Here is a 13,222-nt window from a genome sequence, read left to right on the forward strand (position 1 = left end):
ATAAATGAATGAAACCACAGTTTAAAACAGCACCATCAAAGTCCAGTCATTCTGCACCCTAAGCATAAAATATAGGACAAATACCATCTTATTCCATCCGTATTTGTTATATTACCCCTTCAAAGAAAAATGTTTCCTAAGATGATAAATGATAGGTTGAAAATATGGCAGATTTGTACAAAGGATGGTAGGAATCGGTTTGCAATGCAGAAAATCTCTTGACCCAACATACCAGGCTTTGGATTAGCATTTCCTTTGCTGCTCTGTCATTGTCTGTAATGATTTCCAAGTATAATAAATATATTCTAGGACATGCCTTCTTTCTAAGCTCTATTGATTTGAGGAAGCAAAATAGGTCACTAGAGAGGAATATTTTAGCATTGCTCCTGTCATCAAGCTGTGGGGTAAAACTGGCAACGGCTCTCCTGGCATGGCTGCTGTCCTTGGTCTCTGACAGTGTTAAGATCAACATATTTCACAAACCCAAATAAAAATGTTGCCATGTATCTCAGAATTTTGAAGGAGGGAGTTAAGTAGCCCAAATAGCTTGACTAACATAGGAACCAGATTTCTGAGGTCAGTAGCCTGGGAAGATCATGATTTGGTACACTTTATCTCTCTCTCTCTCCCCCCCACCATTTTGCTTTGTTTCTAAAGATCTTTATTCTTCCTTTGTGTCTTCAGGGGAGGATGTTGGTTATGTGGCAAGTGAGATCACAATGAGTGACGAGGAGCGGATCCAACTAATGATGATGGTTAAGGAGAAGATGATTACTATTGAGGAAGCGCTTGCAAGGGTATGTGATGAAATACATACTATTCAGCCTTATTATTCCTTGATATGTCAGTTATATCAGTGAAACACTAGAACCTTGTAAATAGGTTGCCATAATTTCTGAGAACAATGCTAGGTGACTTTGTGGATTGGGATAGAAGCAGGGGTTGCTTATACATTAGCATCCTGTCTGACCAGGCCCAAAGATTCCGTATGAAAGCAGTTCTGTGAATAACAGCACGATCCTATACATTTCTACTCAGGTGTAAGCCCCATTAAGTTCACTGGGCTTACTCTGAGATAACTGGTTATAGGATTGTACCGTAAGTGGTTTTAAAAGGTTTGAGAATCACAGTTCCATTGTATGGTGCTAACCTGAACAATCATGTGGTAAGCGTATGCATATATGGGTGAGTAAGTGAATTGCATTATAGCTTAACTAAGCATTAAAGCTCAGCCACACACTGATAAGATTGTCGACTCTGCAGTTAAGACTTAATGAGACTATGCTTTGAAGCTAACAATCCAGTTCACACATAACTTACTCTCTATTAACCTTCAGAGGGCTGATTTCTCGCTTTTGTCACTAGAGTACTGTACTAAACAACATATTTAAATATAACAGAGCTGAGTAGTATGTATTTGTGTCTGGGTTTTTTTCTGAACTTTCCAGAGCTTCTATCTATCTATCTATCTATCTATCTGTATTATCACAACAATATGTGATAATATGAGCAAACCAGAAAGCAGAATAATGGGGGGAGGGGGTTGAGAAAATGGAATAGGTTAAACCACATGCTTTAGCAAGGTAGAAAACCTTTGGTCTTATTTTCATTTCAGCTTAAGGAATATGAGGCCCAACATCGGCAGTCAGGTAGCATGGACTCTGCTGAATGGCCTGATAGTCCTTACCCATCTTTTGACGGTTCCTCCAATTGTAATGTGAGTATCAGTCTCTACAATGCAGTTGCATATATTGTTTACATTGACATAAGGCAGTTGAAAGGGAAGCAAGAAGCATGGAGAATGTTCACCTCAGGCATGATGGTCCCATTCCTCATTGAAAACTTTTTTAAAAGTTTCAACTCTCTTCAGTTGAATCTCATGGATGTTGGATATAGTGCTGGTATTCTTTTAGCCTTTGTTCAGCACAGTCTGTGTTCTGCATGAGTTGCAGATTCTCTTCACACAACACCTTTTTTAACCAAAAGTTTGCACATATTGCCTCTCAGCCGGTTGTGTGTATCTGCGCTTGTACATAGGTTGTGGTTTTGTGGGTGCAACTGCAAAAGTAAATTTTGAAGCACTTTTGGTGTCATGCCAGAAACAATCTTGCTCATGACATGGCACAAGCTAATGTTTCCATGGGTGCCAGGTATCCACTGTTCACATGGATGCAGCCCTAAATTAACTTGCCATGTCACATTAAGCTTCCTCTAGAGCTCTACTAAGATATAAGCATTTCTGTGTCAAAACTCAAGTGTGTTTCCATCTTCAGATTCCCCCAAAGCCTCACTTTTTCCACTTGAACATTTTGGCTGTTATCCTGTGGCTAGATAGATATGCCTGCTTGTTTGGACTTTCACCCTGCTCTATTGCAAAGTATACATTAAAATGATTATCTGAGAACATGTCATACTTGATGTACGTTGTTGTTGAAAATATAGCAATTGACATTAATACCATATACTTTGTTTCTAATCCTTTCCTGTAATAGTGCAGTTCTAGGCTTGTTCTACTCAGAAGTAAGTCTTAGTGTGTTCAGTTCACCTTCAACTCTCACAAATGATTTTAGAACTGCAGCCTAAAATCTTTAAATGGTTTTGTAATCCCAATTCGAAATGATGCCTTCCCTAACCATGTAATTATTGAGGAAAGAAGTTCTAGTGAACAGCCTTCAAACTGTGAAATGTAGCTTTAAAAAACAAAATAAAAATAAACTGCAAGACAGATTTGCATTGCATGTGGCTGAGCATCACATTTTTTTGCAAAAAGGGAAAAATGCCATTGACATGTGTCATGCTGAAAAGATTTAATTTCTATTGATCTTGCTTCTTCCTCTCAACCTTCTGTCATTTACGCGATTTTTTATTGGCAAATTGGGATGTTCAGTCCCTTGCCTGCCAGGCTAAAATACAAAAACAATTAGCAAAGGACAGGGTGCCACCTCCCCTGTGTCAGCAGAGAAGCTGCCCTCTGTTGTCACTATACTGTTAATTCTAAGCTCAGTTTGGAGGACTCCATTTATTCTATTTCTTTTGAATGTGCCAAGCCAACAGCTGTATTGGCATTGTGCCAGATACATGCAGATTAACATTTAATCTTCTCATTGTGTGTCCAGTTCATACTTTAGGAAGTATGCATTATTAAAGACTTTACCATTCCAGTCATGTCTTTCCTTTCTGATGTGAAGTTAATGTTCCTGGATCAGGCTTGCATGTTTTCTTCTTTCATCCCCCCACTCCCATACCTTCCCCCCTAATTTAAAATGCATCCAAATTTTCTTTTGGAAACAAAGACTGCTCTTGTTGGGCCTTTTCAGAGTTTTTAGTTATGGCAAGCAGTTTATATCTTGCGGAGCTAAGTCCCTCTCCTAGAATTCTCCATGATACACTTACAGGTGTGTGTTGCCTTCCCAGAGAAGCTGGGATGACTGAGAACGTAATTACTTACTTTAAAAAAAGATATTACATTACCACTTGAAGTTTTCAAGGGCAAACATCACGGAAACACAGAATAAGAGTCAATAGAAGGCCAGCTACTCAGAAGCAAGTCCCATTGAGTTCAGTGAGACTTATTCCTAGAGAGGTGCTGTACAGGATTAGTTTCTCTGTTCTTCCCCATCTCTCTGAAACAGCATAATAGCCAGGAAAAGGGTTATAGCTAAGTGGGAGAGTACATGTTTTTTGCATGCGGAAGGTCCCAGGCTCAATCCCCAGCATCGCTCTTTTTAAAAAATAATTTGTATTGATTTATCATAAACATATGCACAAACTAACACATAACCATACAAACAATAACAGAAGCAATAAACAAAGCATATTCAGTATAAAAAGCAAATTACTGAGATGCAGTATTTTAAGATGAGTCTATATATCCCAATCACAACAAGGAGCGAATCATGGGAGTAGTACTTATATGGCTTCCTGTTTCTGTCATCAAAAAAAATGGAGACCAGTCCATGTCAAAATTGTCTGATTTGGCTTCGCTTCAGATAAAGCATTAGTAAACTATGCCTCCCACATAGGAATGTAGAAATTCTGAGTATCTCTTGTTAAAAGATCTCTTGTGGTGGAGCTGAGAAAGTTTTCTCTCTGACCAAGACCTTAGAGAGCCGCTGGCCACTAGCAAATACTGAGCAAGATGGACAAATGTTTTGACACCATATATGAGTGTCATGTGTATTATTCATACTCCTTTGGTCTGTAAGGACAGAGGAGCAGAGACTTACCCTTCACTGCCTGCCCATGGGCTGCGGGGAAGTGTGCCTGCAGTAAAGAGGTTGCACATACCTCCGTATCTGTACTGTATATGTGGAAGTTTATATTTTGGAGTAACTGGGTGGGTCGTTCTCTGGCTAGTTTGGCATTTGGCATTGTAGTTCAGAGAACTTTCCCAGCTGTGTGCCAAATTCAAGCCAGGTGTGCTCTGATGGCTAACCCTATCTACGCTAAGGGCATGCTTGATACTGTTCTACTAGCCTATCAGATAGCAATAGAAAAAGAGACACCAATAGGATACCTAATCCCTCATTTTATATTCAGTAGAAACTGGGGACTTAACAAGTTCCTTGTGTGCAATATGCTATTCTAACTGTGAATCAGCCAGCAGGGGATGCTGTAAAAGTAATGAATTCCCTGCACTCTGCTTCATCTCAAAGTCATATGTCTCTCCCAAATCAAAACCATCCTTCTCTTCAAGCTTATGTGTTTAATTGCTCTGCTGGGTAAAAATGGGTCCTTCTTTATCCCAGACACAGCCAAAGGTTTTACGGGTGAAACCATTTCTTTGCCACCACAAGTAGGATTTTTCTTTCTGTTGCTTCTAGTGTTTGCTTCATTCATTTTTTTCTTGAAAAATATTTTTACAACAGAATCATACTAATTGTATTCACGAGGCCCTCGCCCAGTTAAAAAAGAATTTATTTGATTGAGCTAGTCCGAAATTTCTAAGATTAATCTGCATAACTGCATATTTTTTTGTTTATATATGTGTTGTAGCAGGACTTATCTTAGGTAGGGTCTACACATTAATACATATAACAAAATCCCAGTGGTCAAAAGCAGCAAATGGAGAGGATGGGGAATGTTATAATCGTAAAAGTTTTTATAACCTGTAGCACAGTTTATCTTTTTAATCATTTAATTTTACCAATAAATAGACCGGGGTGGGAGTGGGGTCTACTTGTTGCTGTTATGAATTCAACCACATTTATTTGCATGACATATTTGCTATATGTTAATTTGGATTTTTGTATTTGTATTTGGGATTGTTTAGGGACTTCTGTTGGGGAGTGTATTTTTATTAGTTTGTATACATTAGTGTTGTTAATTGTTTCAATTATTTTTATTTATGTATTTTGTGCTGTAACTTTGTGTTGTGAACCATCCTGAGACCTACAGGTATAGGGCGGTATACAAATTTTAACAACAACAACACCAACTCAGTGGAGCTAAAATAGATCTATAAGGATTGTACTGTAGATCTATAGGATTGCAGTCCTTTGACTCTTTAACTGGGTACAAGCCTCATTGGAACACATTTTATTGTATGTAAATTGTATAGTATATTTGTTGTGATGGATATTCTCAGTGTATCTTCTCAGTGCAGAATAACAAAACACCATACTTAGTAAATAGGTACATTCAGTACTTTTTTTCTGGGGGTACGCAAGGGTACACAGTACCAGCACTGGGTACATTATTATTTTGCCTATTTAGACCCAATAGAAAGCTGGTGATCCATAGTGGCATAAGTGGCAGAACAGAGATATATGGATTGCCTTGTTGCAGTTCCATAACTCTCCAACAAATTGAACTACCCTGTCATCATGGTTAATACTAGACACCATTTGTTGATCCACAAATCCCAGGAGAGTAGAATTTTCCTGAATCTGTATCCTTCAAACTAGTATCAGGCACACATAAGATTTTCTTTTCATTGTGTATGACGAGATATATAGGGTTTGAGGAATTATGCGGTAGAAAACATGGAAACATCAAGGAGACTGAGCAAGGAAGATACAGAAGCTAGAAGGCTAAATAAAATAGTCCATACAATAAAAGTCTTGATTATCAAGAAGGCCTAGTGAGTGGTCTGTGACTAGCTGTGAACTATGTCTTACTATTGTGGAAGAGAAGTGGCTGTGATAAGGATATGATGGGTATTTGTGTGAAAGACCTATGTAAGATGCTCTGAATTTTCTAAAAGAAGAGTGGGATATAAATAAATATTGTGTTATACAATGTAACTATTTTGCAGAGTAAAGTACAGTTGTCTCAGAGGGGAGGAGGCAAAGCTACATTGAGAAAGGTCTCTCTCTCCCCCCCCCCCCCCCGGGACTGAGAAGGCAGTTCTCTTCAATCCCCTCTCCCATTTATTCTGAAGAGAAGTCTCCCTTCCAGTCCACAGACATCTTTCTGCTTCAGAGAGGCAAGCTTCATTGGTCCTTCTATCAGTGCTGTAGCTAAGTGGGGGGCTAGCTGTTTGTTTGTTTGTTCTGGGTAAAGCCTCCAGAGGAGTGCCATTGAGGCTCCCAGCATGTGTGCGTATGTGCAAATGCATGTTTGTTTGGGCGTGTGTGTGTCATATGGGTCTTTGACGAGCTGGGTAATCTGGTGAACCGGGTTCACTTCCCCACTCCTCCACATGCAGCTGCTGGGTGACCTTGGGCCAGTCACACTTCTCTGAAGTCTCTCAGCCTCACTCACCTCACAGAGTGTTTGTTGTGGGGGAGGAAGGGAAAGGAGATTGTTAGCCGCTTTGTGACTCCTTGAGGGGAGTGAAAGGTGGGATATCAAGTCCAAATTCTTCCTCCACCACCACCACCTTCTCCTCCTCCTCCTCCTCCTCCTCCTCCTCCTCCTGCTCTTCTTCTTCTTCTTCTTCTTCTTCTTCTTCTTCTTCTTCTTCTTCTTCACCGAATGAAATAAAACCAAGTTCCACCCCTGCCTTCCAGCCAATGAACTACTTGCCAAAAAGAAGGAAAAAAGCCTCCATGAATAAGCAATAGAATGAGTATCCCAGGGACAGGTAGGACAAAGCTAACCATCAAAGTGTTTCCTTCTAAACCTTGTTAACTCTTAAATTTAGGGGATTCATGGGGGTGTCTATGAGACTCGAATGGGAGTTCCCATAAAGCCTTCCTTTCTGCAATGGGACCAGAGAGAGGTATCTGAGGAAAGGGAGGCCTCTTCTTTCTTCCAGGCTCTGTAGGAGGGGCCTTCCAAAAGGAAGATAGCTATAGGCTTCCAAAACTCACCTTCCACATCACAACAAGCAGTTCTGGACAGGGTTATATGCTATTTTTGTCTTTCCTTTTACATGTGAATGTGGACTAGATAGACCTTTGGTCCCATGAAAGAGTTGCTCTTACGTTCTCATAAATTTTAAATTTTGATCAATGTATTTTTTGAGTTCTTGCTTTTTATAGTACAAAAAAGTAAAGAATTTATATAGGAGTAGCAAACGCTTTGTACATTTTAAGTGCCTAGAATTAAGAAAGAACTTGTTTCCTTGTAATGAGATGCAGCATTTCCTTCCATCAGGTTACACCCGTTGTTCAGTGCTTTTTAAATAACTGAAAACTCTGTGATTGTTTAACCATTTTGAAGCATGCCTCAGGAATTATTTCAATATTGAGGCGGACCTAATGGGAAGAAATGAGAATTATAATGTTTTCCATCTTGAATGTATGACAGGAACTTTCTATTAATTTTCCCCAGGCAGTTCATCATTGGTTAATGTGCAATGTGCTTCTCACTAAAGTGGCCTTGGAGCATTTTTGTGGTTTTTCCATAATTAATGCCATGCCTCATATGTCCACTTTTACTGCATTCATTAGTTGACTTCAGTGGATTGACACCCCGCATAGAATTATTGCAAAGAGTTTGTTAATGCTAAGTGGATGTAATTTTCCATGCTGGATAAAGTTTATGGGTCAGTTGGGTTTGCTTTAAGGTAATTAACCCACCAATTTCAGTGGCTTTACTTGTGTGACATTGGATATAACCCCATTGTGTTAGCAAATCATTGGTTTTAAGTCAGGGGTAGGGAATCTTTTTCAACCCAAGGGTCACATTCCATTGTGAGCAACATTTTAGAGGCCTCGTGCAAAAGGTGGGCAGGGCAGAGACAAAAAAAAAGGGCAGAACCAATGAATATGAGAGCCTTACAGTTTGCTATATTCCAGCCTTGCAAAAAAGTCAGAAGTGTACGCACAAGTACAGATACACACACAGCCTCCTCCATCAGGCAAGCAAGAGATACTAACACAAGTCAGGGACATCTTCAAGCCGTCAAAAGCACTTGAGGAAGGCACAGAATGCATTGAAAGATTTTAGCAGTATCACAATACAACATTTTGAAACAAATCATTATAGCAGTAATAAAAATTAAGCAAACAAAAAGAGCCATCCCGCCTTGCAAACCAGCTTGCTATCACACTTAACTAGCAGTAATTTTTTAAAAATCCAGTCAAGAAAACCCCCAGAAGAATAAAATGGTCTTTGCTTATCTCCTAAAAATAGAATCATAGGTGCTAGGCATATCTCTCTGGGATAAAGTGTTCATCTGATCTCTGCAGATGAGACACCCAGGATATGTGATGATCTAAGACTTGGGTACTGAGTGAACAGACAGGTTAGTGCAAGAGAAAGCAGTTCTTCAAATACCTGATTCCTGGCCATAGTAGTCACTTAGGTTTGTTCACCCTAAACTGCTTAGGACTTTTCATAGCCTGTGTTTCAAGTTATATTCTGTGGTTTTTAAAATCAGCAGGAGAAGAAACTCATGTGTTATAAGGAAATAAAACTTTCATATTTAATTTAACATATTTTGGGTTTTTAATAAATATGCGGGAGGTTTTTTTTCTTAGTGCTTCAGTCTCCTCTTGTAGTGGTGGGAATAGTGTTTGATGGGTGGGTTACTCTGCCTTCTCCTTCCCCTCCCCCATTTTTCTTTTACTGAAATTCCATTGACAATAATTAAGAAACGGGGGCCAGCAAGAGGTCAGTAAGTCTCTGCCAGTGAAACCAGGGATTGTTTCCCATGTACAACACTCTCTATTCCAACCCCCCCCCCCAGCTTTGCCCTTGTGGCAAATATAACTCTGATGACTTCTGCCTTTCTTGTAAGTTGTGCAACTAGTGAGGAACCGAGGGTGGAGAGGGAGATGATTTATGTGAGCGAAAGACCAGCCAGTTGATTGTGTTTTGATTGTTCCCTGCTTCTCTTCACTTACCAAGTAGTGGTTAGGAAAGCCAATCTCACATCTGGTACTGTAACTCCCGACAACAGGCGTTTTGCGGCAAGGTTAGGATTCCTGCATAGTTCTTTTGAGGGAGAAATGCTTAAGCCTAAATTTTGGGGTTACGCAACTGAGAAAGGGAGGATTATTCAGAACACAGTGTTAGGTCTCCTAAATGCCAGCCCTGTTAGGTCATCAAGCCTGTGGCTCAGTATTCATAGGATGTGCTTCCCATCCTGCAAAGTGATGGAGGGATGGAAGAAAGGGCTCCTATAGCTATAATTAACTATGGGTGTTTCCAGATAGGGCTTAATACTGCAAACAGGATATTCAGATGCCGCAGACGTTGGAAATACGTTTTTCTGACATCGGATTTTCCATGAACATGGTGGATGTGCATTAAATGAGAGAGAGAGAGATACAAGCTGGCATTTTGACACTGCTAACATGCTGTGGGTGCTGTGAAAACCTATAATAACACACCCATCTGTAAACACACAGTTAATCATGTTTAAATTCCTGGTTTTATTTATTTATTTAAAACTTTTATACAGTAGGCCCACAGCTAACGCGGGGTTATGTTCCGGGGATCACGCCTAAAGCCAAAATCACATATAGTCAAAAGCCATTGGGTTCAATGGCAGGTAGGATTGCCAAAGTTGGTACCCCTGGTGGAGACAGACCACTATGCCAACACTCAAGAGCTTCAGCATGGGCCAGAAGAAGCTGGAAATAATATACAATACGATATAATATAATAGGAATGGGGCTAGGATATTAGGCCAATAAATTGCTTCACAGGAAGTATTTGTCATCACAGAGCCAATTACTTTGGCGTAGAACAGCAAGCGAGATAATATAGGGATGCACTTGAACAATCTTAGGTCTTCATGTGCAGCATAGTAAGGCAAACCTGCCTCACTTTATTTAAATACAGTGTCGTAACTGAGGCACTTCATGATGCTCTAACGCTGTACTCTAGTACTAAACTCTTGGAATATGAAATGTCTGAAAGTTTGGCACTTACCTGTATGTATATGTACAGATGAAGCAAAGTAAACAATAGTACTGTTTTGTTTTGCGACTTTGTCTAACAACTTATTTTATGTAAGAACAAATCTAATAGTTACAAATTTCATTGTGATGCAGATGGAAATCAAGCCTGACCTAGGAAAGCATCTCTCTGAAATTTTAGGGTTGCCATATGCCCTCTTTTTCCAGTACACGTCCTCTTTTTCATGGGTAGAGTTGTCATAGCGATCCATAGTTACAAGTAGAAGTCGGCAAATGTGTCCTCCTTTTTGCTCTTCGAGATACAGCAACCCTAAACTTGGTGTGCACTTTTCTGGAATTAACTTTATTTACTTGATATATATGACAAAGTCAGCAAACAAAACCATGATCACAGAAAATAAAATCCATAAATGCAAACAAATCTTAGCTTTTGTGTTAGTAAAGTTACGCTTCTTTGGATTGCAATGTAATTCTGAAAATTGTTTGAAATGAGCTTTGGTTGAGACATTATAGGGATATTTAAATAAAGAGCAGAAAACTGAAGGATGCACAACTTTGGAAAGGACATATGGGGAATATGGGCAATTTCCTGAGCTACAGTCACACTTGTTTTTGTCAGAGGAACAGGGTAGCACTGCCAAAGCAGCAGTAACAGCTTGGCTTTATAGTTTCCTGACCATCTGACAAAAGGTTGTTTCAGTTTACTGTACACAGTTCTTGGGAACTGCAGATGCTGTTGATTTTGTTCCTGTTCCCCTGTGGTCCTCCGTGCAGTTCTGGAATAGAATGACCCAAGCTGGCCCACTTTCCCTCAGCATTAGAACATTGCTGATGTGTCAGAGATGCACTTGTTCCAAAAGAAGCTGAGAAAGAGACCCCGCCTTAGCACACATGCCAAAAAATTGGGTCCCGTTGGTCTTGCACCATTCTGTTGGCAGCTGGATGGTGTGCTATCTCTTTAAAGCAAGTATAATTTTCTGAACTGGCTTGGTCAATTTGTTATGGTTTAAAACTGTGGAGCCAGCTGTCTGCAATCTGATGTAATGTTGCCATAGAAACTAGAAATGAAACACTTAAGCATTCACTACAGAATTTCTGCATCCAACATTAGCCAAAATAATTACAACTTGAGCCATTAGGGGCTTTTGGATGAGAGCTGGGGGGAGGGGGGCGACTTGTGGTAGCGTGGATGAGAATCAAGCTGTTCCTGTTTACAGTGCTACAGATCCATGTGTTTTATTCCTTAGAATATCCAAAGAGATGAACTACTTTATACAGAAACGGCTATGCATATTATAAGGCTCTGCTTTTGGCACAGAGTTGTTAGCTGTGATGATGTGTTCTGGAACATGATAGCTGTGAACTTTTAGAGGTACAATACTTGGACTTGTATTGTAAGGGCTGTGACTTCTGAGTGCGATGCCTGTAGTGCAACATTCTGCAAAATGCCCTTTTCCTGACTGAGGAAAGACCTTTCTCTGTAGGGAACCATTTAACATAAGGCAAATGTTCTACATTTCCTGTAATGCTTTCCTATTCCACGCGGGGAGTCTTCGAAAGAGAGTTAATCTCTCTCATGTTCATATACAGGGAGGGGTTGCACCTGTACTGTACTAGATCAGTGCTGCATGCCAGTCTATCCAGATCCATCTATGTCCTGTCCCCAGGCAGGCTCACTCTTTAGCTGACCGGCTGGTTGCTCTTCCCTCACCAGCCACTTATTCACTTGGCTAGGTCAGATATCGCCTCTTTATCAGAGTAACTTCCATAGCCCAAGACCCTGTTGCCTTAGAGAGGAGGCTAAACACTGCTGAAAAAACTTTCCAGCCAAGTGGAACACCTTCACACAGGGCAGTAGCCAAGTGCTTTCACTAGCACAAGGACGCCTGCTTGCTCAACAGAACTTCCCCTCCTCCCCCTCCCCCACAGGCCACCTACGTCTGTTCTGGGGTTTTCTCCAACCTTCCAGAGCAGATTTGGGAAAGACGTAGGGGCACAAAGTGAGGGGGGGGGCGTTTTGTTGTGTTAGTGGAACTCCTTGCACTAATGGGAAGCACTTAGTTGGATACCACCTAAATTGCTTTGAAATTTACCTTATATTAGGAATGCAGTATAGAATCATAGAATTGTAGAGTTGGAAGAGACACCAAAGAACTCTGCCTCCAAGGTGAGCACATTCTTCAACCCTGCATGGAAATAACCAAGAGAGTGCTGTGGAGGAAAAGTCCCATCTTGGAGGACCATCAGGAATTGCACTCTGGATTGCTGGATTCTGATCCTACTTGGATGGGGTCAACATTTCTGCTAGGGAATTAATGCTTTAATCTAGTGGCCTCTTTGCTTTGGTGGAAGAGGTATTGAATATTCTTATCCATTCATTCCACCATCACATCCACCAAATGTATAAACTAAACATATTTGCCTAAGGCTGATGAACATACGGAGGCCACTAAGATTGCCCCTCTGTAGGGTGCTGCTTTTTGTTGTATGGATTGTACAGTTTTCTCTATTCACTACAGTTTTTTATCTTTAGTAATGTATAGAACAATATACTCTACTTTCTTAAGTATTGGACTAATAACTGTTGTTCAACCTAAAAAACATCACTCAGTGCACCCAAAGGATTGAGGAAATATATTTGTCATTACCACTCAGAACCTTGGCATCCTTGCAAAATATTTTTGCAACGGTATAATTTATTTCAGAAGGTGTGTGTGTTTTAACCCCGCCCCCAAAACCCCTCTAGTTTACATTATAAATACACCAGACAAATGATGCTCTAAGTGCCAGTTGGTCTTGCCTTGGACCAAATGGTTAGCCTCATGCTTATATGCTTTGTAGGAGTCATTTTTTAAATAAAGCTTATTTTGTCAGGCTTAAAACATCACCAGAAAATAATGGTGCATTCCAACATGGAAACACAAGTGACCTGAAGTTCACTGACAGGAAGTTGCTCTTGAGATTTC

At 40.2% G+C, this 13,222-nt stretch overlaps 1 protein-coding gene across 5 annotated transcripts in view; it reads left to right on the forward strand.

Annotated features, from left to right (window-relative positions):
* Positions 1-13,222, forward strand: part of SASH1 (SAM and SH3 domain containing 1) — a gene marked incomplete at its 3' end in the record, with an annotated part of 506,774 nt that overhangs the window by 458,682 nt on the left and 34,870 nt on the right. For all 5 annotated transcript variants that reach the window (XM_081854312.1, XM_081854314.1, XM_081854315.1 and 2 more), the window contains exons 7-8: positions 685-797; positions 1,616-1,717. In XM_081854312.1, coding sequence (XP_081710438.1) covers positions 685-797; positions 1,616-1,717 — 215 coding nt within the window. The remainder of the gene's footprint in view (positions 1-684; positions 798-1,615; positions 1,718-13,222) is intronic.

Source organism: Podarcis erhardii (assembly GCF_964252035.2).
Source record: "Podarcis erhardii genome assembly, chromosome: 3".
Lineage (NCBI taxonomy): Eukaryota > Metazoa > Chordata > Lepidosauria > Squamata > Lacertidae > Podarcis > Podarcis erhardii.